At 48.9% G+C, this 27,568-nt stretch overlaps 1 protein-coding gene across 3 annotated transcripts in view; it reads right to left on the bottom strand.

Annotated features, from left to right (window-relative positions):
* The window catches only part of GSG1L (GSG1 like), a 216,854-nt gene that overhangs the window by 15,468 nt on the left and 173,818 nt on the right, over window positions 1–27,568 (bottom strand). For all 3 annotated transcript variants that reach the window (XM_063101198.1, XM_063101200.1, XM_063101199.1), the window contains one exon: window positions 14,615–14,782. In XM_063101198.1, coding sequence (XP_062957268.1) covers window positions 14,615–14,782 — 168 coding nt within the window. The remainder of the gene's footprint in view (window positions 1–14,614; window positions 14,783–27,568) is intronic.

Below are 27,568 nucleotides of genomic sequence, written 5' to 3'. Positions count from 1 at the left end.
TTGTTTTAAAAAATTATATACTGATATGCACAAAAATTATTTGGCAGAACATGTACCAAAAGGTTAGTAGTAATCATCCCTACCTCACAAAAATGCAGGTGATTAAATCTGAAGCCTTCTTTTTGCTCAACCCTATTTTCTGATTTGGGGGCAATGAACTTTTATTAGCTACAGAACATTTCTTCACTAAATTATAACACTTTCTAAAGACAATTCTACATACAAATAAAGCCCTGGCCTTCCGACCTCTGGCACAGAGCTCTCTCCCACCAACAACCGCCAGAGTTTCTCAGGTGGCGTTTCTGTCTCCTCTGGCATCTCAGGGTCACCGCAGCCCCAGAGGGGGCAGTCTCCATGGGGTGGCAGGACCTGCAGAGAGGAGGCAGTGCGCCGTGACACAGCCCCACGTCGGCAGCCTCCCCCCACCGCACGGATGGCTGGGCCAGAGCGTGGGGCGCCTTGTTCCCTCACTGCACCTCCATTTGTAACCCAAATAAATTCCAGAGCTCCACACAGCCCAGTCCAAATGTGCATCACATTTACAGAAACACAATCTAGTCCCCCCACAACAGAACAATTCCAGTCGTTATTGTCCCTTCTGAAGAACACGGAAGGTTATTCCATCTTATACCTACGGCCACACATCTGACATCTTTCCTCTGTTCCTCTCTGCCTTTCGCCTGCCTTGCAGCTATCCTGAAACCCTTCTCACCTCGTGCCTCATTTCAGTGTTTTCCCAAACGCTCTCAAGGGCCCCGACAGGGCATCTCCCCTTCCTTCTCCCGCCCTCTCTTTCCTCTGCTGTCCTCTCTTCTCTCACACAAGCGCGTCTCAGTCCTTTCCAAAGCCCCTGCCCCATCTCTGTCCTCTGATTCTTCCATCACTCGGTTTAAACTAAACTCAGTTTATTTCTTCCACTATATTCTCACAACACACTCTGACATCACATGTGTGGGGGTTTCTCCACCAACAGCAAACAACCAATTCTGTAGCGAACGCCAGCTGGGCATCCTCTAATTTAACTCAGTCCTGATACTATTTACCTGGAGATAGCATCAGATCCCACAGGGTGAGGGCCAGCTCTAAGACAGACAGAAACGTAGAAGAAGATCAGAGTCCTGCCTTGGGGAGCCAGGAACCGTGGACAGAAACCAGTAAGTACATATACCATAATATCACAACCTCTTACTCCTAGTTGCTCAGCCAGAAGCTTGGGGCTGGATGAGGAGACAAGGGGAATGACAAGCATTGATCTTTTTGATTCCCTGAGATCATTCATTCATTCACTCATTCACTTATTCACCAGGAACTTCCTAAGGACCTACTCTGTGTGGTTTGCACCAGATGCTGTACATAGAACAGAACGGTCGATTTCATAGTCTGCCCTCTGAGAGCTTCCCGCCTAGCAGGGAAGACAAACACGCCCATGAGTTAGAAAATGACAGGCATCGAATAACCACCCAAGTACTGTCCATGCCGTCTGAACCAAGGGGCCAGGCCTGTGCTTCCCTGGGAACAAACTCTGGACACAGTTTCTGTTTACAAATATCTTCTATGGCCTGGGTGGCCCCAGATGACAAAACAAAGGCCTGTTTGTTGATGCTATAGGAAGGCAAATTTTAGTTCAATATAAGGGAGGATGTCCTCTTTACTTTTTGTCTCTTAATTCTTTGTTATTTTCTTGGTAACATAAGCTTGTTCGAAAAACAAAAATTTCAACACCATAGAGAAAGCAAAAGTCTCCTATAATCACATCTCCAAGTAGTGGGACCATCACTATTAGTAGTGTGGTGTTTATCTTTGCAGGACTAATACTCTTTTCATACATAAATAGCCTCCAATTAAACATACTGTTTTATAACCTGAGTTTTCTTTTTCCACTTACCGAGCAATTTCCAACATCTTTCCATATGAGTACACCTAGATCTCACTCATCTTTTTTCTCCTAGTTATATATGAAAAAATAACTAACATTCAATACTGTATTGATAGACATTTGGCTGTTTTCTAATTTTTTCACTCTTCCAAATAATGGTGCATGTCTGTCTAGTCAGGCGGTGAGTTCCCCATCACCTGAGGTACTCAAGACTGGAGTATCATGAAGCTGTAATAGGATTCAAACATTGGATGGGAGGCTAGAACAGCTAACTGAGCCCCATCCTCGCCTGCGTGCCACCTGCCCAGACATATCCGGCGCCTTTGGGTCAGCAGATGCCAGTCCTACTATGTAAAGAGTTCCCACATCTTCCTGCATTTCACAGCCTTAACCTTGAACCTATTCCTTGATCTGCCCCAAGCTCCCAATTCTCCCACCTTCTATATTGAGATTCACCTCCTCCATCAAGCCTCATGCTGGCTGCCTCCTTGGTCTCTGCTGGGAGCTCAGTCCTGGGAAGTGGGGCCCAGTAAGCAAAGGGGCTGGAGTCTAAAGAGAGAAGCCCCAAGTTCACAGCTAACAAATCATATCACACCCACCAATCAGTGAGCAACTGTGTGGGCCAGGCCTTGTGCAGAGAGTCCCCTGCCCTTGGAGCTCAAGCCTGTCTTACACATAGACAAATAATTATGGCTTCATGTGCTAAAGTTTGGAGCTAGAAGTATGTTAAGGAGGTTGGCAGAGTGAATAACTGTCTAGTCCAGGGGTTGGCGATCTTTGTCTATAAAGGTCTGGGAAGTAACTCTTTGAGGCTTTGAAGCCAGATGGTCTCTGTCATGATGACTCTGCCTTTGCCGTGTGAAAGCAGCGCAGACAATACCACACAGATGGGCCTGGCTGTTTGTAGATCTTTGTTTACAATGGCAGGTGGTGGGCGGGATTGGCATGCAGGAGGTGGCATATTAACCCCTGGTGGTGCCCAGCGCTTCTGAAAGTGGTTGCCCATTGAAGTCACCAAGGGAGCTTTAAATCACTCCAGGCAGCTGTAATGTGCAGCCAGGGTTGAGATTCACTGGTGCAGGGACCAACAGAGGCTGCTTGGGAGGTGACGCTTGAGCTGCATCATGAGAACACAGGACCTGCTCCACTTCCCAGACAGGGAGTTGAGCTCCAAGCCACCTCTGCCCGTCTTTCTATGATACTGTGTTGCCATTTTAGAAAGAGCTGGTTTCCTTGCACAAACTCAGTCCTCTCCATGATTCAACAATGAAAATGCCAGATCTGTAGGGTCTGCAGGGTCTTGGCAGCTGTCCGGGGCATGGCTAAGGCTTGACAGTGGTGGGGCCTCTCTTCTGCAGCCTCCTCCAGGGCCAAAGGTCCCCAATAGCAGGGCTCCCTGGCAGGAGACACACAGAGGAAAAGGGAGGCTTTGGGCACGATGGGACCTTGGGCCCTGGAGAGAGGAGGCATCGTGGCCGAGCTCAGCCCTGCCACTCTCGGGCAGCATGACCCTGTGGGACTCACAGGCTGCTGTAAGTCCCAGTTTCCTTATGGGCACAATGGGCCTGATAGTGGTAGTAGAAGTCATGACAGTAAAGACCATCACTGCTGCCTCCCTGGCTGTGGTAAGTACGGAAGCCCAGGACCTGGCACAGAGTAAGGGCTCAGAACATTTCAGCTACTGCTATTTTAAAACTTGCTTAATAGTCTGTCTTCCCCAATGCATTTTCAACTCAGGGAGAAGAAGGATGGAGTTGACTCATGCTCTACTTGCAGCCTCAGCGTCGAGCGCGGTGCTAGGCACGAAGCATCTCAAGCAATGCAAGAAAGGAAGGAAGCGAGAAAGAGGGTAGGAGGTGGCCAAGGAAATGAGGGAAAACAGTCCGGAGCCAAGAACAGCCACACGGGAGGCAGCCGGCCATCAGGGATGCAGAGCTCCACGTTGCAAAGGAGCAACAGCCAATGTCAACAGCAAATGACAACTCCCTTTGATTTGAGCTGTAATTTCCTGCAGGAAATAGTGTGTGCTTCTGAATATGGTTCGCTTTTTTTTTTTTTAATGGTGGTGTAAGAAATTACCCACAAATCTAAATAAGTGCCTTGAAGAGATAATGGGGGTGCTTGGTGTGACAGGTTCAGAACGGGAGTCAGGAGTGACAGTGCCCCAGTGGGTCACATCCCTCCTCTGGGTCTCGGGCTCCTCCTCTGTGAGGGATTAGAGTGGGGGCTCCACCACTTACCAACCACTGGAGCCCGGACACGTCCCTTATCCTCCCCAAATCTTGATTTCCTCATCTGATACATGGGTATATAACGTACCTACCTCTTAGGGTTGCTGCGAGGATTAAACAAAATAATAAATGTAAAGCTCAGTCTGTTTAGAGTCTGGAGAACATGGCTCAGCACTTGCTATTATGACCACCCTTGTCATAGCTGTCATTACTATTGTCATCGTCACCATCCTCACCGCTGGGGCCTCGATGGTTCTGTCGCTCTGTGGCTCCACGTCCAGCTCTGCCTCACAGCTCCAAGCATGGACGACATTACTTGAACATATTAACCAGACCCTCCCAACAACAGGCCCCTTTCTTCCCTTCCGTCATTTACACCTGTCGCTGCTGGTACCTCAGGAAAGGGAGATTTCCAAAGAAGCAGAGAAAAGACTTCGAAGTATCAAAAACCTCTAGATTCAAGGCGGACAGAACCCACAGGAGGTCACAGCACAAGCATCTGCCTCAGAAGTTGTAGAGTCTCTCCAAATTGGGGACACAGAGATTCAGAACAGAAGATGAGTCTGATTTGGTGCTGTGGTGCCCAGAAAAGGGAATGAGTCCTATGGAAAGATGACAATAACAGAGGCACCTGCTCAGACATTACCAGCATCTGTCCCATTTTACAGATGTGAGAATTAAAGCTAAGAGAGATTCACAACTTGCCCAAAGTTTAGTGGTGTGTGGTCAATGCTCATGCCTCAGACTACAATAGAAAAAAGAGCCCAATTCGCACTGTTGATGACATCCCTGGAGTAATTACTCTCACCGTGACTGACTTGAAGCTACCATGGTGACATCCCTGAACAGGGATCCAGGGAGAGATTTGCACAGTCGGCTCTCGCAAGCCAGTCCGGATGGGCTCCACCCCTGCAGCAGGCTAGTGGCAGGGCAGGGCTGGGACTTGAACTCCGGTGTATGGGTCCCTGGACCTCTGCAGACTCCCGTCAAGCAGGAGACTTGCAATCAGGACCCCCCAGATGCACCTGCATTGTGAGGTCTTAGTGGAAAGTGGGGCTGGGACCACCCAGAACTGCAGCAGAAGTGCCAGCAGCTATCTGGGATGACTGCACCATCACACAGTCACTGCCCCAATAACCCACCTGGAAGCTGAGGCCGGGTGCTTGCGCTTTCAGAGAGAAGAGAAGGATGCAGGCAAGTCATGGGAGCTGGGAGCCTTGGAGGACACTGAGGGGGGCTTCAGGGTGGGCCAGACCGAGGTCTCTTCAGGAGGTCTTGCAGCACCTGCAGGCCTAATTAATTCCAGGGCAGCCAGGGGCATGGGCAGGGCACCCACCAGGCCTTATCTCTGCTATGTGGGGTGGGTGCCAGGCGCCCCAGGGTCTCTCCCACACAGTGCTCCCATTCCTGCACATTCTCCACCCCATGTGGCCCCATCTGTGCCATCATCAAAGCCAGCCTGTCTCTCCCTGGCCCCAGGGTAGCTCTGTTTCCCGAATCTCCAGCCACTGCCTGAACTGACAATCTGTACACTGTGCTTCCCAAACTATCCACCTGTTATAAAGGGCTAGGTTTTTTTCACCTTAATTTTCAATTTACCTTGTACCAATTCTTTGGTAATTAATAAAAATGAAATGGAAAAAAGTACATACAAAAGGCAAGCCTGGGTATCCCAGCAATGTCGACATAATATGAAAGTTTCCAAACGCTTATCTCAATTTCTGCCCTTATATCTTCGAGGACATTTGCAAATAAGCATCAGTCCAGGGACCACACTTTGAGTAGCTCTGATCTGTAGGACCCTTCTTTCTCCAGTGTCCTCTGCAGACCACATGCCCCTGCTGACCCCATGACCAGGGCTGTATCTGCTGTGTCCTCCAGCACAGCACTTGCCAAACTTCAAGGTGCCCAGATATCACCTGAGGAGTTTGTTAAAATGCACATTTTGGTTCAGCGGGTCTGGAGCAGGGCCTGAGATTCTGCATGTCTCACAGGCTCCCAGGTGAAGCCAATGCAGTTGGGCCTAGATCCCACTTGAGGAGCCAGGCTTTGGAGGTGTGTGGGGCTCCATGAAGCCCAGGACTCCAGTCCCCTCGCCATAGTCCTGGTGACAAATGGACACCATCAAGGAGCAAGCTATAGAGAAGGTTGGGCATGAGAGTCTCCCACCTCTCAATCTTCCTCCGGCTGGCTGATGTTTGGGAGAAAAAGCGGGAGTTCAGGGAGAGGACATTCCTCCCAGATGTTCCTTCCAGATGTTCCTCCCCATCCTTCGATCATTTTCCACTTCAAAGACTGTCCTGTGCTTGCTGCCTTCTTTGCAGAATGGTGTTGGTCAGTGATCTAATTGTGTGACTGTGCGAGGGCCCTGCAATCTCCTGCCGGTGCCACCTCTAATTTCTGGGCACAATGATCCTCTCTAGAATAAACAGCGATTTCAAAGGATCCCCAACAAAGAGCGACAAAGCACAAGGTGTTGCCAAGAAGTAATATTCAAGCAGGGAAAACCGTGAGTGAGATGGAGCTGTGCTCAAACAGTCTCAGAGGTTAAACAGCTAAGAAGCTGTCACAGAGGACAAAGAACATGTTGAGTTTTAAATGATCAATTTAAAATGGAATGAAGAATGGAATTAAAAGGAATTTTGGCAAATAAATGACCACAGGTAGTAAAATTATGATTCCATAGCATCATGTCAAAAGGGCCATTCCTAGACAGGGGAAAATAAATGAGATTTTTTAAAGAATCTTTTTTTTTTCTTTTTCCATTTTTTGAGTAATATAATCATAATACAAAACATTTGGAAAACAACAGAGAAGTTAAAGCTATCCACAGCGTCAATGCCCTGGCGCAGTATCTCTGGCTAGTTTATGGTTTTGTCTCCTGCTTCTTTAATACTGGATATTAGAACAAGACTTCCAGATATTAACACCTTGAGATTATTTTTAGAATTGCATGGGTTAAAAATTATTACTTGCAAATACAAATAATCACTAGCATTTGCAGCACCCCTACTCCAAGCCCCCATCCCCACCTTGGACAGCCTCTAAGGGGTTCCTCCAGTCTCAAGGGCCCCACTGATGATGTGAAAACCTCTAGATTTGTTTTGTCTCAGAAGAGGAGAGAGAACAGAGGAGCAGAGTCACCGAGGTGGAGACGCCCAAGGCATGAGGCTGCTCAGTGTGGCCAGGGGGACACTGGGGAAATGTTGGGGAGCGCTGCAACAGAGAGCTGCAGAGGCAGGGGAATGACCTGGCTGGGGAGCTGCAGGGGTCCAGCGAGGTTCAGAAGTTACTGCTAGGAATGGGGTCTTTGTCCTGGAGGCCATGGGAAGTCACTCCAGTGTTTCAGACGGAAAGATGGGGGCAGTTACTCTGATACATTGGCATATTGAAGCAGCATTCAGGCTGCTGGGGAGAACAGATTCGAGGAGGCAAAAATGGATGTGCACAGACCACACAGGAGACTGCCGGATTCCCCCAGGTAAGTGCTGGTGCAGCCTTGGACTAGGACAATGGGAGGGGAGACAGAGAGAAGAGGATGAACTGTGGGGAGAATCGCTGGGCTTGTGACGAACAGACATGGGGGTGGTGAGGATAAAGGGGGCCCATCAGGACTTGCAGATTTCTGGGTTGCACAAGCAGGGCCACTTACAGAGAGAGACGCCAAATAGAACTGGGTTTGGGGGTGAATATCATGATGAGTCTTGGGTGTGTTGATGTGAGGTGACTTTGAGACTCCAGAGTGGAAACACCAAGGGGACAACTGGATATGGCATTGAGCGGGTAGAGGGGACTCAGATCGTGGGAGTCCTTGGCCACTCAGCCCCTGAAGATGACATCGGATGAGAAGGGAAGAGAGCTAGAGCTGGATCCAGCAGCACCAGCAGTTCACAGACTGGAGGAGAGAGGGGACAGCCCTGCAAGGAACCCAGGAGTTGGAGAGGGGCTCGGGGGAGCTGAGGGAAAGCAGTTCACGAGGCAGCGTGCACAGTGTCAGCCGCTGGGGACTGTCCCATGGAGTGAGGGGTGGGAGCCAGGTTGGAGTGGGTTGTGCCATGAGTGGGAGGCGAGGTCGTGGGCAGAAGCTCTTCGCAAAGTTCCCCCACGACAGACAGGAGAGAGAGAAAACGGCAGCTGGTGGGCCGTGGGGCCAAAGTGCTCACCCCAAGCCTGTCCCTGATCTGTGTGAAGAGCCGGGGTGGAAGGGCTGAGGTCGGTCCCCTCGCTGTGCAGAAATGACTTATATTCACACACAGTCTCCCCCAGATCCAGGGTCTGGCTGCTCTGTGTCGACCGCAGAGCCCCGTGAGCGCTGGCATCAAGGACAGGGCTTTAGGACAGTTTCTACTCCATCTTTTCTCTACTTGGGAGGTAAATTGATTCCAGTGAGAGTCAAATAGCTGCTACCACCAGTCCCCTACCCCAAACAGTGTGGGAGGACCAGAGAAAGCAGAGACCCAGGCTCAACTCCCATTCATTACTTACTCTCACATCACACACCACCCCTCCCGGCTCTTGCTCATGCTGTTTCCTGCATCTGAAATACCCTCCCTCACCCACTGCTGATCTGTCTGGTAAATGCTTCACAGGTCGTAAAACATTTGGCTCAAGGGTCTCTTCTGTGAAGCCTTTTCTATCCTCTACCTCCCACTGGGGCGGGACTGACACCTCCTGCCTGGAGTCACCTCCAGGAGACCCCGTCGGGTCACCCACAGCACTATGCCGGGCTCAATAAACTGTGAGCAGGGGGGGCTGCAAACTCAAACGCCTCAGCCCATCACTGCCCTGCAGAAACACAGGCCCAGTGTGGCCAGATCCTCTGCTTTTTCATGAGAAACCAAAAACCTTGATTTTTTAGCATGAAATCTCCTGATTTTTAAAACTCAGCCACAATTTAAGAATTTTAAAACCACCATGGAAGCCAGACAAAGTATATCTTCACACAGGATTCTCTGAGGGCTGCCAGTTTGCAAGGTGCTATATGCCCCTTTCTTAGGCAGGAAATATGTCTTATTTGCCCTGTAGGCCTCTGGGAGGGAGAGGGGTAAGGGAGAGGGGACCCCTAGCTTTGGGTCAGAAACTTAATCGCATCATCTCACATAATCTTCACCACAAAACTGAGAGGTAGACATCGGCTCATTTTCCAGCCAGGAAAACCGAAGCTCTGAAAGATGAAGAAACTTACCTGGAGATTCACAGCTAGTAAATTGCTGAGTTAATTCCAACCCTGTCTATTTCTTCATGTTATCCACAAGGGCTAAATGCCTGAACAGGCCAGGCACTAGAACCGTGCCTGCAACAGGAAGCACTGTATAACTTTCTACAATACTTAACGATATAATTAATTATTACTAATAATTAATCCTATAACTTATTGAGCCTCGGTGGTTCTAGGTGCTGGGGACGGAGTGGAAACCAAGAAAGAAAAGCGGCCTGCTCTCGGGGAGTGCACGTGGGAAGGAGGCAGACATAAACAAACAAGTAAATAGATAAGTCATTTCAGAGAGTCCTCAGTGCTGCAGAGAGAGGTGCAGGGAGAGCGGGGGAAAAGGAGGCAGCCGGGAGGAGCGGGAGCAGCCCTGCCAGGAAGCTCTGGGGCCTCTGCTCGCCCCCACGCTGCCGCTTCCCCAGTGAGGCGGGATGTTTGTCGGCTAAATTCCCTCCGGAGTCCAATCCAACAGGTCTCATTTTCTTCCACACATTGTTAAGCCAGATATGAACATTAAGTATTCAAGAAAGCCCCGATCTGCAAATATTTACCTCTCATTCAGCAGCTTCCGGGCCCTCCCCTCGAGAGGCCCTATTAAGACACCCTCCTTGGGGACAACAGGCAGGGTGACACTGGGAGGGTTTAATTCCAGAGGTTTCTCAGAGCTGGGACAGGTGAGGCTGCTCGGGGTGAGGGGGTGTAGGCTCTCTCTCCCCCCAAACCCAGCACATGTGCATACTGGCCCCTCCACGTGAGCACGCGCACACGGGCACACACACATGCACGGCACACGCACACACCTTTCTTCCGCACACGCCCACATTGCAAAAGCCCTGAGAACCATTTAGGATGTGCCCAACCATGCCTCAGACCTGCAAAAGGCTCTTGCAGAGAAAAACCCAACAGGACCTGTGTGGGAGTAGGGGTAGGGGTGGTGCAGTTCAAGCCCTTCCTGTCCACCAGCCCCCATAGATCACCACCTTGTCCCCAGTCCCCAGGAGGACAGCATGAGGGGCATGGATGAGGTGGGACACACATATACCTCTCCCGCTAATAGGAGTGGGGGAGCAGGGAGACCATGCGCCCTGTCCGTTGGCATGCATCATCTCAGACCCCCAATCACCAGCTCACCTGCCCTCACACTGTGAGCTGCTCAGCCGTGGGACTCCCTCACCACCCCCAGGTGCCCAGGTCCCACGTCAGTGCTGGGCAGAGGCTACTGAACTGACCAAGCCTGAGAGGCTGCACAGCACAGTGACTGACTGTGGCCTGGGTTCAACTCCCTGCTCTGGCACTTAACAGCTGTGTGACCTTGGAGTGGCTTCACTTCACTTCTCTGTGCCTCAATTTGCATCTGTAAAATGGGGACAACTGTAATACCTATACCTCATAGGGCTGTTGTAGAAAGGAACTGAGTCACACCTAAGGCTTTTAGGTGAGTGCCTGATGCAGGGTAAGACACAATAACATGATTACTAGCAGTACCTCTAAAACACCATTGCCATCTCTGTCCTAAGCAAGAGTCTGGCAAGGACATCTGTAGAAGAAGAGATAGGAACTCACACACACGAAGCCTGCCATGTGCCAGGCACTGTATCCAGCATGTCATGTGGGTTATCAAATTTGAGCCTTCCTGAGACACTGAGAGCTCTGGACTCTCCCATGATGAGTCATAGGAAACCGGACCAAAGAAACTCAATGCCTTACCCTCAGTCACACAGCAGTGAAGGGATAGACCTGGAAAACTCACTTAGGTCTGGGGGCCTCTAAACTCCTGCCCTTTCTGTAGTACCTGCTGCCCCCTGGCAAGTAGGAAACGGGGACAAGTGGGGCCATAGACCTCCTTCCCTCATGTCCCTGGCTGTGGTTTCAGAGACGCTTGCCACTGCAAGAGCTGAGCTACCCAACAAACCTGTGCATGGATCTATGTGCTCTGAGCTCTTTGTAGGGAAGACACACACACACACACACACAAAAAAAAACAGCCCAGCTAAGCTGAAATGCTCTCCTTGGAGGGGAAAGGAAATAAAATTTGATGAACCTCTGCATAATGTTCAAGTTATGAATGTGCAAAATGCCTCTGTGCATATGCTGGGAAGCGTTCGTCTTGGGCCCTGAGCTGTGAGGGACTGCTGGAACTGGGGCACCAGCAAACAGCAGCTTCTCGCTGATGGGGCGCGGAGAGACCTGTCTTCTGCCTCAGCAAAACAAGGTGCGCTGTACCCTCAGATGCCCCAGAAGGTAGATCTCCCATAGCTGAGGTGACAGCTGGCTACAGTGTTATGGGGCAGTCTCAGCCATCAGGCTGCATATGTACCTGCAATAGCCATGTACTGAATACCTGCTCTGGACCCCATGTCGTGCAGGACCTTACCACCTTTCACAGCCTTGGGCAAGGTGAGCCCAGGTGCCAGGTTAGCCAGACCTCCCCAGACACCACTGACTACTCCTGGGACTTCGGCATGGGGGCACTAGGACGCTGAATCAGTGAGGTGATGGGTCACTGGGGCTGAAAGGGCCTGAAGAGCTCCAAAGAACGGAATCCAGTCAATCACCAAAAAGCCTCCAATGAGCCCCTATCAGGTGCCCGGCACAATTCCAGGTGCTCGGATACAGTGGGGACGAGACAGCAAAGGCCTCTGTCACGGGGCTCACTTTCTACAAACTGGCAAACAAATAAACTTATAAAGGAATGTCAGGTTGTGGCAGGTGCTATGAAGAAACAGTAAAGGGACCAAGAGTGACCAGGACAGGGTGGGGGTGTGTGTGCAAATTTAGATCAAGTGACTAGGGAAAGCCTCATGGAACAGGTGACAGCTGAGCTGAGGCCCAAGTGAGCCAGCCAGGTGGCTCAGGCAGGTACAAAGGCCCTGAGGTGTGGATGAGCTCGGAGTGTTCAGGGACAGAAAGGAGGCCCACGTGGCAGAGGAAAGCCTGTGCCAGTCTGAGGGAGGCGTCTTTAGCAGTCAGAGTGGGGCTCCATAGGGACCCCATGGCCCACCATGCCACTCCTCTGTCTGAAGCACTCCCCTGTGCCCCATGGACAGTCCAGCTCCTCCGGGCTGCCAGCCCCCAGCCTCCTGCGTCTTTCTTCCTCCTCATACTCTGACTGTCATGGCCCTGAGGCCCTTCCAGTTCCTGCCTCTGCAAGGCATTCCTGTGTGTCAGCTCCCCCAGAAGTGAACTCTGTGACAAGGATTTGGGGACAGGCAGTTTATTTGGGATGTGATCCCAGGACATATGGGCAGGGGAGAGAGGAAGGGAGACAGGAAAGGGAAAGAGCCAGTAAGGGGGTGTTAATGGCAGGTTCCTGCAGAGCGCCCCTGTAGTTCAGTCCCGCTGGAGACCCCGGGGGGCGGGGGGGGTCAGGACAGAGCTTGGCCCAGCACTGGCTCACCCAAGGGTGGGAAGCTGGGGTCTTCATCCACCAACTCTAGACAGCATCAGCCTCCTGCACGTTCTGGTAAGCCCCACACGTTGGACAAAGCAGACTCCAGGGTCAGAGACAGCCCTCACACTGAGAGTCACACATACTTGCAGCAAGAAGCCCCCAGCTGCACGCGAACCATGAGTGCCAAGCAGGTCTGTCCAGGGCATCACAGCACCTGCGTGGACTCGAGTGGCTGCCTAGGTCTGATCCTGGCTCTACCTCTTCCATCTGGGTGGCCTGATCTTTGTGGGCATTGCCAGCTCTGACTTTCTTCAATCGGGAGCTCAACTCCACCTCCATCACTGTGCAACCTTACATAAGCATCTTAACTCTTCTGAGCCTCTGTTTTTCTTATCTGTAAAATGAGACTAATAGTACTAATTACATAGAGAGGTCTTGGGGATGAAATGAATGCCTGGGGCACAGGGCCCAGTACAAGCTAGCCCACCACAAATGGCAGTCATGATGGTTGACTCCGGCCTATGGCTACCATTCTCTCTCTCTCAAGAGGAGAAGCTGGGAGCATGGGGACCCCAGGCCCAGATCTGCTATTCTTGGGCGCTACAGGTACAGGGGCCCAGGCAGGACAAGCTGGAGTATGGCTGGGACATGAGTCAGAGCAGCTCTGTCCATCTCTGCTGCTACCAACGGAGCTCAGAGAGCAGCATAGTGTGTGATGGTGTGAGCCTGCCACACACACAGATGCATCTGCTCTAGGGATGTGGGATGTGCTGAGAAAGGCAGCCCCCTCTCAGCCCAAAAGAGACTAGAGCAGCTAATGGATTGGAGGTTGGCACTAAACTGGGGAGTGGTCATGGTAGTTGTCCATAGGAGTGGCTCTGGATGGAGCCAGGAGGACAGCAGTAGAGAGTGGGGTGGATACAGCAAACCATTGAACTCACTCCCTGCAGGGAAGGTGCAGAAATCCCAGGTTTCAGGCTGCTGATGCTCTAAATGGCTCCATCAGAAGGTGTCTGGGAGGAGTTCTGCCTAAGAGTTTCTCCAGATTCTGAAATCCTGACATCCATCCAGAGAGCCATCTGCCTGTCTGTCCTTCCACTTACCCCTCCTTCCCTCCCTCCCTCTATCCATCCATCCATCCATCCATCCATCCATCCATCCATCCATCCATTAATGTACCCACCTACTCACCCATCCCTCTGCCTATCTACTTACCCACCCAATCATTCATCCATCTGTTCGCCTATCCATCCATCCACTCATTCATCCACCCATCCATTCTTTCACCTGTTCATCCATCCATCCATCTATCCATCCATCCATTCACCCACCCATCCATCCATCCACCTATCCATTCATCCATCCATCCATTCACCTATCCATCCATCTATCCATCTACTCATTCATCCATCTGCCCACCATTTATTGTCACCTCCTCTGTTCCCAGATGGACTCTGAAGACTCAGGTGATCAGATGTAGTCCCTAGCCTCGAGGAGCCATCCTCCTCCAGCAGCCATCACCAGTCCCACTGCTGAGTCCCCTTTTCACTCAGTGCTGTGACAGAGCTCAAGAAGGAAACCTTGGTTCAGCCTCTTTATCATGGTTCTAAGTATCATGAGGGCAAATGGCAAACACTTGATTCCCTTCTGGGTTTCTCACACTCTGATCACATAAGCCCAAGGCAACCTCATGCCCATAAAATACCAAAGTGTCCCAGAAATTCCAACACAGCGGGGTCCAAACTCTGCCTCACCCAGCCTGCCCCCTCCACCCTACAGCCCCCCAGAACACCTCTCACTCCATCAGACCACTCACTACAGTTTTTGCCTAGGGCCTGTGGCCACTGAGTCAGGACTTGGGCTTCAGATTCCCAGTGGGGGCCAGAGTTAACCCCATGTGCACTGACCTCTCCCGGAAGTACTTGATGGCCTCAGGGTCTATGAAGGTCGGCTCCTCCCGGTAGCCCTGCTCAAAGACCTTGCGCTTGTGCCGGAACTCAATGACCGTCTTGGTGTAGGAGTTGAGCGTGGTGACAGAGGCTGCCATGCAGCAGGTAAAGGAGCCCCACGCGAGGCTGCCAAGAGATCAGGAGAGAGATGCCGTGGTGAGGGTGGACAGGGGGCAGGAAATCCTCCCCCCACCAAATGTTCATTCATCCCTGCACGGCTGCCTCCTCTGGGCCAGACCCTGAGCAGGTACTGCCTTGGAGAAGAATAAGACTTGGTTCCTGACCCATTCACAGTCTGGTCTGGGAGACAGGGAATTATCTGTACATTGTGATGCAGACATGACTGTGTTCATCCACTCACCGATGGATGAATGGATAGATGAGTGGATGAACGGATTCATTATCAGGAGGCAAAAAGAGAGCAAGTCCAAGGGGGCTGGTATCGGGGAACATTACCCAAAACAGAGCAATGCTTATTCTGGGTGTGGCCAGATGAGTGGGAATTGGCCAGGGGATAGGACATTCCAGGAGAAGGGAATAGTGGTTATAAAGGCATGGAAGAATGAGAGTCAGGAGCATTCCACAAGCCATGGGAGGTTTGGGATGCTGGAGTGAGGATGCATGAGGAGAAAAGTTGGAGTTGATGATAAAGGAGGAAATAGGGACCCTCTATCCTAAAAGCTTGTGTTTCATGAATGTTAAATTACTTGTGACCCTGGGCAAGATGCCTAACTCCTCTGCCTCATATTCCTCACATCCATTTTAATAAATATAACATTACCTCAGTGTTTTTGCAAGGATCAAAGGAGATGGTCCATTAAAACCATCTTAGAATAGTGTCTGGCACATAGTAGGTACTCAAGAAAGGTAGCTATCATTATTATAACGACTATTATTAACATTCCTATTACCCACTTCCACGAGAGCACTTCAAAAGATTCATATTTTCTTTCAATTCTATTTTTCCACAAACTTTTTTTAAGTACCCTCATATATGATTTGGTTTGCAAGCTCTCCCCACTGAGAAACTAAGTTATAACAACCTGCTTAGCTCTCTGCTTCACACTTTCCCTCTACATCTGGGACTCTTGGCTGCCCTCACCTGATGTGTATGCTGAGCCTTGCCCAAAGCTGGAGAATCTGTCCTATCCATATCTGTAAGGAAGGGAAAGGAGGGGGTGGAGCTAGGACACTTGGCTAGCCAAGTTCCAGTTCTAGATATGTCTGATGCTGTGCATTCATGTTTAGTACCAGGAGTGGGGTTACTTGCCTGGCTCCAGTTATACCTGGCCTGGTTTCTGGGTCTCTGTCCCCCAATCTTGGCCTTTATAACTGCTTTCCTCCAAAGCAAGGGATCAGTTTTGCTGTTCTAACTCTGCACTGCCTGTCAGCTCCAGGTCCCTACTGCTGCCAGCCCACCCAGCTGGTCTCTGGCCATTGCCACTCCTGTATTCCCCATGGTCAGTACCACCCACCTCCTGCACCTGCTGCTCTTTCTTTTCAATCTCAGTTCACCCCAGAAGAAAGCAAGGGAAAATCTGAGGATTCAGCCTTTCTCAAATGAATCTTTAATAATCACCTGTTTCCTTTTATGCCAAACCTATTAATAGATTCCTCTGATTCTTTCGTGGTACAGAACTACTTTAGATCTTTCAGAAGTGCTGAGTATCTGTAATAAATAGTTTTGGGGTGTTAGCCTAGCCCATCAAAAAACTTCCTTGTCCACCAAAAGGTCCAGCATGTGACCCACCCCTCTATTCAAAAGTGACCAGACAAGAGCTGAACATCTGACAAAAGCTGGTCCAATCAGATACTCTCTCCTGAGCAATGAAGCTGAAGATACTAGTTCAATCTGGGATGTCTCCGTACAAGCATGATGGGAACTTAGAGTATGAGGGTAGAGAATGGAGATGCAGGCTTTTTCTGGGACTCCATGGGTATGTTGGTTTTGCTTGACCAGCATCCATTTTTCTTTCTGGTAACAGCACCCAATTCTGCAAATGGGTTGTTTCTCCCCCCTACTCAAGCCATGTGGTTTGTGTGGGGCTGGCCCTACCCCCAGCCTTTCAGTGTGAGCACATGACCTGGGCCTGGCCAATGAGAGTGCTGCTTCCCTCCAGTCATAGTCATTGGTTCAGGGGTGGGCATCTGACCCAAGTCAGGCTCAGGAGATACAATCCCAGGACTTTAGCAGAAGCTACTGGGAGACAGGGCTCATCTTTCTTCTGGGATGATAGGCTGGTGGGATTTGAGCCAGGAGCATGGTGTTGTAACACCAAGATCAAGGGTTCAGATCTCCATACCAGCCAGCCACCAAAAATTAATTAATTAATTAATTAATTAAAATCATACAAATATGTATGTTCAGGATTGGATTTTTCACTCAGTGTAGTTCTCTGGAGAATCATCCAATTGTTGCATGTATTAACAGTTTGTTCCTTTAGATTGTTGAATAATACTCCTGCTAGCAATGTATGAGTTTCTCTGAATCTTCACCAGTGTTTGGTAGTGTCACTTTTTTGTTTCAGCTATTTTGATAAATATGTGGTAATATCTCATTGTAGCATTAATTTGCATTTCTCTAACAACTAATGGTGTTAAACAACTTTACATTTGCTTATTTGTTATCTATATATCCTCAGCAAAATGTCAGTTCATAATTTTTGCCCACTTTCTGTTTTGTTGTTGTTTACTGCTGAGTTTTGAGAGCTCATTATATATCCTATATATTAGTCCTTTATCAGATATGTGGTTTTCAAATATTTTCTCCTAGTCTGTATCTTGTCTTTTCAACCTCTTAGCAGGGTCTTTCGCAGAGCAAAAGTTTTTAATTTTGATGAAATCCAATTGATCAATTTTTCCTTTTAAGCTTTGATGTCAAGTTTAAGACCTTTTACCCAGCCCTGGATCCCCAAAGATTAACTCCTATTTTCTTTTTCTTTTTTAAAAAAATTTTTTATTTGCTTTCATCTTTTTTTTCTAAAAGTTCCATAGTTTTACATTTTATATTTAAGTCTGTGATCCACTTTGAATTCATTTTGTAAAAGGTATGAAATTTAGATCAAGGATTTTTTTTTTTTTTTTTTTTTTTTTTTTGCCTATGAATGTTGGAGTGGGAGCTTTTATTACTGATTTGAAACATTTTCTCTTTTCTAAAGTAAATATTCAGTACTATAAATTTCCCTCTCAGTTCTGCTTTTTCTGTGTCCCACAAATTTTGATACGTCATATTTTCATTTTCTTCAGTTCAATGCATTCTTAAATCTTCCTTGAGACTTCCTCTATAACCCATGGATTAATTAAAAGTATATTGTTTAGTTCCTAAGTGTTTGGAAGTTTTCCCATTATCTTGGTTTGATTTTATTGTGGCTAGAGAACACACTCTATATGATTTCAATTTTTAATAATTTGTTGAATTTTGTTCTATGGTCCAGGATATGGTCTATCTTGGTATATGTGTATGAACATTTAGAAAGAATGTGTATTGTACTATTATTGGATGGAGTCTTCTATAAGTGTCAGTTAGATCCTACTGGTTGATGGTGTTGTTGAGTTCTCCTAAATCTTTGTTGATTTTCTGTTTAGTGTTCTATTAATTTTTGAGAGAAGTCTGTTGAAATCTCTAAGTATAATTGTGGATTTGCCTATTTCTCCTTTCAGTTACATTAATTTTTCCTTCACAGATTTTGCAGCTGTGTTGTTTGGTGCATACACATTTAGGATTGCTATGTCTTCTTGGTGGACTGACCCTTTTATCATTATTTAATGTCCATCACTGGTAGTTTTCTTTGCTCTGAGTCTACTTTATTTAATATTAATACAGCTAGTCCTTCTTTCTTTTGATTAATGTTTGCATGATATATGTTTTCCATCCTTTTACTTTCAACCTAGCTATCTCATTATATTTGAAGTGAGTTTCTTGTAGACAGCATATAGTTGGGTCATGTTTTCTAAATCCACTCTGCCAATCTCTGACTTAATGGTGTATTTAGAACACATACATTTAATGTGATTATTGATATATTATAGCTTAAGCCTACCACCTTATTTTGTTTTGTTTTCTGTTTATTCTGTTTTTTGTTTCTCTTTTTTTTTTCTTGCTTTCCTATGGGTTACTTGAACATTTTTAATAATTCCATTTTTACTTATCTATAGTGATTTTGAGTGTATCTCTATTTATAGTTTTTTTAATGGTTCCTCAAGGTCTAACCTTATATATACATAACTAATCAGTCTACTTGTGTTGACATTTACCATTTTGAGTGAAGCATAGAAATCTCAGCTCCCTTTATGTTCCTTTACCTTCCCCCATTTATAATATAATTTTCTTAAAGATTTCCTCTATATACGTTTAGAACCACAGAAGATCATATCAACCATCAAACATAACTTAGAAAATTGAAGAGGAGAAGTACAATTTCTCTTTTCATTTTTCTTTCTTCCTGCCTGATGTTCAAAATTTTCTTCTTTTTATGTATTTTCTGTTTGGAGAACTTCCTATAGCCACTCTTTTAGGGAGAGTCTGCTGGCAGTAAAATTTTTTAGTTTTCCTTCATCTGAGGATGTCTTGATTTCCTCTTTGTTCCCAAGGTACATTTTTGCTACATGTAGACTTCTGAGTTGACAGTTCTTTACTTTCAGCACTTGAAAAATGTGCCACCTTCATCTAGCTCCATGGTTTCTGATGCAAAATTCACTGTCATTTGTATTATAGTTAAGGCGTTGTTTTTCTCTCACTGCTTCCAAGATTTTTTCTTTGACTTTAGTTTTTAAAAGTTTGACTATGTTGTGTCTTAGTATGGATTTCTTTGGGTTTATACTATTTGGAGACTCATGCAACTTTATGACTCTGTAGGTTTATGTCTTTTACAAAATTGGGGATTTTTTTTTTTTTCCAGCCATTTCTTTGAGTACTTTTTTTAGCCCTAACTACTTTCTCCTTTCATGCTGGGACACCAATGTTAGATCTTTTGGTATAATCCCAGAGTTCCTTGAGGCTGTATTCATTTTGTTTTGTTTTGTTTAAGTTTATTTTCTCTCTGTTATTTAGATTGGGTAATTTCTATTGTCCTGTCTTCAAGTTCACAGATTCTTTCATCCGTCCCCTACATTCTGCTGTTGAGTTTTCTATTTTGGTTATTGTATTTTTCAGTTCTAAAATTTACATTTGATTTTTCTTTGTATCTTCTACTTCTTTCCTGAGCCTTTCTACTTTTTCAGTGGTGTTTGTAATTGCTCAAGGAAGCATTTTTATAATGATTGTTTTAAAATCTTTATCAGATAATTCTAACTTTTCTGTCACTTTAGTATTGGGATCTATTGTTTATTTTCTTCCATTCGAGTTGAGATCTTCCTGGTCCTTGGTGTGGTAAGTGATTTTAATTGCAACCTAGACATATAAGACTCTGGCTCTTGTTTAAACCTTCTGCTTTAGCTGGTTTTCTTTGACACCATTCTGGCAAGGGAAAGGGGAGCACTGCCTGGTTACTTCCAGGTAGGGGTGGAAGTCCTAGTATCCCACTGGGCCATCAATGACACTCAAGGTGGAGAGGGTTCCTGGTTATTGCCAGTCAGGGATGGGAGTTCTGGCTCCCCACCAGGCCTCTGCTGATATCGTGCTGGCTAGGAGGGGCAGGAGTGCCTCATTACTGCTCCCCAAGTTGCCTCCACTGGCACTATGGGGAGGGGAGATGGTCTCATTACCACTGGGCAGTGGCAAAAGTCCTGACTCTCCAATATTCTCTTCTGACACATCCCAGCAGGGAAGGGGAGGGGCACCTTGTCCCTGCCTGGTGGAGGTAGAAGTCCTCACTCCCCATGTGGTCTCCACTGCACTCAGGGGTAGGAGGGGCTTCTTACTGTCCAGTGGGAATGAAAGTCCCAGCTCCCTCCTCTGCCACCACCCCAGCAAGAGGAGAGGTTGGGGCACCTTGTCAAAGCCTGGTGAGGTGAAAATCTAAACTCCCCGGTCCCTTGCTGGCATAGGTGGGAGTGAAGCAACAGATTTTTCTCTTTAAATGTGAGTGGAGTAGAGCAGTTATTGTTAAAAGTTTTCTGTCTTAGTGAGCAGACCCTTCCCTGGTCTTTTGACTAGAGAACACAGACTTTTGTTGGGGATGTTTCTGTTTTTGTTTCCCTTTCTGTGCCTTTTGGCATTTCTGGGTTGCTGCTTTCTTCAGCTCCAAATCTGGGATATATGACACACAAAAAACTCACCAATGTGTTGTTCTCTGGTCCCTAGCCAGCTACTGTCTTCTCTCCACCTTGCAGAGTCTTTGTATGCCTATTTGTTTACGATGTCCAAGGATTTTAGTTGTACTGCACAGGAAGAATAGGGAGAAGTATGTCTATTCCTTCTTCCCAGAAGTGGAAGTCTTTAGTTTTGTTTTTCATCATCTCCTCTTACACACCAGAATGTCAGCTTCATGAAAATGGGAGCCTTGTTTGGCTCCCTGCTCGACCTCAGCACCTAGAACACTGTCTGGCATGTAGTAGGTGCTCAATAAATATTTGCAAAATGAATGAGTGAGTGAATAAATACAGATAAAATAAAAACAGGTTGAAAGTGTGGGGAGGGGCTTGGGGCTATATCCATGAGTCTCACCTCCCTATTCCTCTCACCCCAGGCCCCTAAGGCATCTGCAGAGGGCACAGTTTGAAAACTTTGGGGCTGGAACATCTGCTGGTATTTCCAGCTGGCATGACTGAGCTGGCACAGTGAGCTACGTGGGTAGCTGGCCTGGTTTTTGGAGCCAAGAGCAGAATGGACACGGTGGGAAGGAAAGGGGAAGGATGGCTGTCAGCCTAATCTCTGTCCTCTGGGAGCTGCAGGAACGGGGGCAGTTTTGGAGATGCATGGTCATCGCCACCTTGCAATCTACTCCAGGCCATGGCCAGTGGGAAGATTGTAACTGATCACTAAGGGAAGCCGCCCTCAGCCACCTGCAGGCCAGAAGGCACAGATTCACTGTGCAGGGCAGAGAGAGGCACGGATGGGCAATCTGGGTCCCCTTCAGAGCCCAAGAGCTGATGGGACCAGGAACTGAATGACCATGAGTCCCTCCATGGCCAGCAGGGCACTCTTGGGCATCCAAACAATTTTCCCACCCCTGGTCTTAGAGAAAAGGAGGCCAGAGCCACCTCTCGGGGGAGACAAGTAGGAGCAGCTTCCTGCTAACCACACAGCCTCTCGGCTGGGACTCCAGCAAACACACCCTCTCCTGTGGCCTTTGGGGCCAAGGCTCTTCTAGGGTCACAGAAGCAGACCCACTCCCCTAAGGGATCAGCTGCTGAAATGCCTCTGTGGGGAGGGCAGGGGTAGCCTGGGATCCCTAGAGAGGGAAGAGGCTGCCTGCTGTTTCCACAGGGACATGGAGACTGGAAAGGAGGAGAAGGCAGCAGGGAGGCCACCATATTCCACAGAGACGGAGCCCCAGAAGCAGAGGCGCCACCAGGACAGGAAGAAGAACCCTTCTGGGACCCAGCCCAACTTGCCACTCTTGCTGTGTGACCTGGGCCAAATTGCTAAAACTCTCTGGGTCTTCCAGCTTTTATAATCCACAACTTCACGATGTTCCGCTCCCTTTAGTCTGCAGAGTGAACACTCAGGATGGGGTGTCACTGTGCGTGCTGGGGTAGGAGCGGCCCTTTCCCCCTCCCTCTCCATTTTGATCAAATGCAAAATAGAAGCAGGAGGTGTTTGTCCAGGACCAGCTTTCCACTCGCTGCCATCACCAGGAAAGCTGGCATGTTGACATTCTGTGCAGGGGTCACCAACTCAAACTCCTGCAGCATCAGGGACATGACTGCATGAGGACAGCATGGGTAAGTGTAAGGCAGTAGGGAGTGGTGGGGACTGGGGTAAGCTGGAGCGCATATGCCCCATCTAAAGGTGCAGTCACTACTCAGCTTTAGCGACCTGATGACAGGTGGCAATGCTGTTTAGGCACAGAGAGATCTTCCAATGGTTAAAACAAACCAGAAACCTGGATTTTTATGTAAAAGTTTTACCTTTTTAGATGTTTAAAACAAATATGAGCTTTAAAAAAAAAATCCAGAGGCTGGGTTCAGCCCTGAGCTGCAAGCAATTTGCAGCCTCTGAAGCTAATTGTGTGACTTTTGGCCCCAGACTTTCCCCTTTCTGAGCGTGTCACCTAGTCCCTGAAGTGGGGATGATGACTCCTCCCCTGGGGGTCAATGGCAGGACTGGCCAGCCCAGAGCTAGTCAAGTACCACCCACTGTGCCTGGCACAAAGTAGGGTTGACCAACCTTAATCTTATCCTGCCCCACCAACCCCCACCCCCTCCAAAACAAGCAGTTGTCTGGGCACGTTGTCATTGTCGCAGGTAGACCTGGAGAGAACTGAGATATAGAGTGAGAAAAGGAGGGGCTGGAGGGCCGAAGGGCCCAGGGCTCAGAGCAGGGATGGGTTTCAAAGCACAGAGAGTCAAAGGCTGGCCGGTTAGCTCACTTGGAAAAGTGCGGTGTTATAACACCAAGGTCAAGGGTTCAGATCCTCACACCGGCCAGCTGCCAAAAATGAAAAAGTCAGGGAAGGGAGTGGAACTGGAGGAAATGAGGAAATCCTGGGAATGGACATGAGCAGCACACACAGGACCTTGGAGACTGGGAGAGCAAAGGCCAGGGTGCTCGCACACCCATCCAATGTCATCCTCCTGGACACTTGGGTCACATGCCTCTCAACCAGTGAGAGTGGCACTACCACAGGCTCAATGCCACATTATCACTTATACTCACTGCCATGTATGGAGCACTTGTTGTGTATCAAGCCCTCTAAGAGCTTAGTCACCAAGACGCCCCCCTCGCATGGATATGTATCAATGATCACCCCAGAATCTGCCACTAGCTGGGGACCCTCATAGAGCTTCACTCTGTCTGGGATAGGGATATCCATTAGTGCTAGGGTGCCAGTGGGCACTGTGTCACCATGCCCAGGGCCCTGCTTATCCCCACATAACCCTCACAGCAACCCCATTCAACACGCACAATTATTACCCCTGTCTGGAGAGGACCAGGCTGAGGCTCGGCAAGGTTGGGCCACTTGCCTTTAGCAGCTGCTGTTCATCGAGCACACACTCTGTGCCCCACAGGTATGTCACTTGCTCTTGACCGACAGAACACAGCACCAGTGTCACGGTGTGACTTCTGAGGCAAGGTCATACAAAAGCCCCGGAGCTCCCAGCTGGGTCTCATAATGCTTGCTCCCAGACACTCTCCACGCTGGGAGAAGCCAGCCTGACTGCCCGCATGGGGAGGACCCACCTTGGATGCCCACCCAGTCATGCCCAGCTGACTCCAGCCCCAGTGGGCATCGACTGAAGCTTCCTGGAGGAACTCAAGAAAGGACCACCCAGCTGAGCCCCATCAGCCCATCAAACCATAGGATAATAATAAAGGTTAGTTTAAGCCACTAGCGTTTGGGTGATGTCCTACTTATCAGTAGAGAACTGGAACACTACTCACGAGAGCCCCATGAGGCATGGGCTATTCCCATTTTACAGCTGAGTGTGCTGAGGCATGGAGGGGGAGGTGATTTGGCCAAGGTCCACAGCTGCCAAGGGTCAGAGTCAGGATCTGAGCCCAAGCTGTCCGATTTCAGAGTCCACACCCTCACCCCGCGCCCAGCACACTACCATAGCAGTCCAGCAGCGAGCGTCAGGGTGGGATTCGAACCCGGGCTGCTGACTCTTAACCATGGGGACCTCAACATCTTGCAAAGGTGTCCCTTTCAGGAGCCCTTGAGCCCCCCGTGTCCCCACAGCCTTGTCTTCTTCCCCACTGGGCTGGAAGACAGAGGTTGGCACTGGCTCCCCTGGGAACTGGTCTCCTCTCCACTGCCTGGGATGGGAGCAGGGGAGGCTCTGGAGCTGGAATTTTGACGAATGGCCTAACACATATTAAGCAAGAGAGATGATGTGGTGCAGTCCTGGAGAGGCCCCACATGAGGGGGATGAAAAACGGGGTGATCCCTCTCGCCAGCCTCAGTGATAGGGAGAGATGGATCAGCCCTAACAGTGGCCACACGCTGGGCCCCATTTGTTAATAAGTCCAGTGGGAATTCGGTGTCCCTTGGGAAGCCAGTCCCATGGGAGCAGAGGAACAGGACAGGAGGCCTGGCTTCTAGGGAAAGAATGCCTTGCAGCCAACACCGGTGGGCTCACTCCAGATGCTGGCGCCAGAGTGGAAAGCCAGGGGGTTCTGGTAGGAGGGGCCTGGAGGGAAGAGGTGGTTCAGAATCTTGCTTCGTAGGGCTGAGGGACCCAGGGCAAGTGACCCAATCTTTCTGAGCCTCAGTTTCCATGCAGCACAGGGTTATTGCATGTGTCAAGTGTCATATAGGTAGTAGCAATATAGGAAGAGCTGATGTTGACAGAGCACTCACCACGTGCCAAACACTGGGCTCAGCACACCCTTGAATTCTTATCACACCCGTCATGTCAGAGAGGCGGGAGCATGGGCTCCAGAGCCAGACTGCCTGGGTTCGAATCCCAGCTCTGCCACTCACAGGCTGGATTACCTCGGGCAGTTACCTGAGTTCTCTGCACCTCCGGGAAGTATCTACCTCATAGCACTGTGGTGATTCCTGATACATCAGTGCCCAGTTGATGTAGGAGATGGTTACACACACACTCAACACTCTCAAATGCGAGTGCCCTTCCTTTGTGCCCTTCTCTAGTTCAGGGTGACTGCTTCCCAGGTCATGGTCTCTGGAACAAACTGCTCCAGGTGTAGGGTTGGGTAAACGGGGCCTGAACCTTAGCTGGTTTCTCTAGGATTGTTCTGCGTACAGGAATCAAGGCTAGTGTTAAAGGGTCAAGGTCCCTTTAAAGCAAATGCCTTTGGCTTCAAGGGGATGGAGTCAAACAGAGAGTGGGAAGGGGCAGAGATGCAACAGGAGTCCCCACGGTCTGAAGTGGGGTCTTTCATAATCATACCTCCCAGCTCCTTTCCAACCAGCCTTCCCCAAATACCCTCTCACCTCTGAGTCTTTGCACCTGCCACCCCCCACCTAGTGTACTGTCTTATTCCCTCCTCTCCCATTTGCCTGACAAAATTCTTCCTGGGGACCCTCCCCACCAAAAGCTGGGTGAGTGGACCTTTCTCTGTGCTCCCACAGCTGTCTGCCCCCTGCCCCCCATCACAGCATGGTTCAGAGTATAGCGCATTCGCTTGTCTCAAGCTCCTGTTACAACACATATAGCCAGCACCTAGAAGAATGGCTGTCCTGAGTAATTGCTTGGTAAATATGTGTTCAATGACTGAATGGATAAATGGTCCCCAGCCACCAGGACCGGACCTGGACAACTGGTGTCATTGTCTTTCTAGCACGCACTCTCTCTTCTGATAACAGCCCACTCCACATCACCACCAATTTTCCATTGGGGGACCTCTCCCTCTCTCTCCATCCAAGGGTTTGGATGGGACGAACTCCACTCTTGGGACCAGGTGACTCAGGCCAGACCAATTGCAGCATTCCAGTCTGTCCAGCATCTAAATCATTGTTTCGGGATGGTCACATGACTTAAGCTAAGCCAATGCAAGTCACAACCAGGATTTTAGCTGGACATATTAGAAAGAAAGCCCATGTCTCTGCAGGTCTTGCTACATTTGTAAGATGTAAGCCTAGAACTGCATGTGGTGACCATCTTTGATACCTATCACTTGGGTAGCAAAGCTGCTTGAGAATGAAGCCAACACAGAGGGAACAAGGACAGGAAAGGGAGAGAGGATGACTGAGTCCCAGAGGAAATCACCTGATCACCTGGATCCAGCTGTGCCTGAAGCAGACTTTGTGGTAGCTCACCCAGCATCCATTCCACCCACTCACCATTTGAGAGTTTTTGACTCATTCTTAGCTCCAGAGGTGGGCCCAGCTGAGCTGAGCCAGTAAGCTCATGACATTCCCCCACTGTGGTCATGATTAAGGGGGGAAAAAGCCCATCAGAGGGAAGCTTGGGATTTTAGTCTATGTTGAAGAAAAAAGCCCTTTCTCCCCTTTATGTGAAGGAGGAAGAACCAGCCTCAGGAGGCGCTTTCTCACCATCAAGGGGGAAGCCAGCCCAGGGCCAGAGTCAGCATGTGGAGGGTCATGCTCAGATGGTCACAGAGGAAGGGAACTCAGTCCTGATGACGTCAGCGACGCTGGATGGAACGCACCCCGAAGTCCACGTCCCGGCTGCGCTGCCCGTCCCCACGCACCAGTGCATCTCCTTCTTGCTTAGACTGATGTGGGCGCTTTTTTCTGTTACAACCCAGACGCCCTCTCTGATCGCCCTGGGCTTCTCAGTTACATGAACTAATACACACCTCCTGTTTACGGAAGCTTGGGATCCTATGGCTTGCAAGCAAAAGAATCCCGACTAATTCTGCCTTTCTTGCACACACCACATTCTGAGGTGTGTTCCCTGCATCAGGCCTCTCCCTGGGGTCCTCCTACCCCATCGAACCACCCAGAACCCTCCACGGCTCGCCTGACTCCAGGTCTTGCCAGCTGTTATCTCCACCTTCCAGAGCAGACATCTAAGGAAGGGGTCGGCAGAGGGCCAGAGAATGAATATTCTAGACTTTGTAGTGTGAAAGCAGCCGTAAATAATTCACACACAATGAGTGAGGCTGTGTTCCAAGAAAACTCTACTTATGGACACCGAAATTTGAATTCCATGTAATTTTCACATGTCACAACATATTATTCCTCTTTTGATTTGTTTTCAAGCATTTAAAAATGTAAAAACCATCCTTAGCTTGACGACTGTATAAAAACAGGTGGTGGGCCGGGTTTTGCTCCAGGGCCATAGTTTGCCAACCACTGCTCTAGGTTCCCAAACGCCTTTGGACTGCAGGCTATCCCCGCTTCTTCTGCCCCCCACAACTGGGCTGAGCTGCTGTTGACC

This window comes from Cynocephalus volans, chromosome 6 (genome assembly GCF_027409185.1).
Source record: "Cynocephalus volans isolate mCynVol1 chromosome 6, mCynVol1.pri, whole genome shotgun sequence".
Classification (NCBI taxonomy): domain Eukaryota; kingdom Metazoa; phylum Chordata; class Mammalia; order Dermoptera; family Cynocephalidae; genus Cynocephalus; species Cynocephalus volans.
Note: the sequence above shows the minus strand (reverse complement) of the source record. Positions and strands in the feature narration are given on the sequence as shown.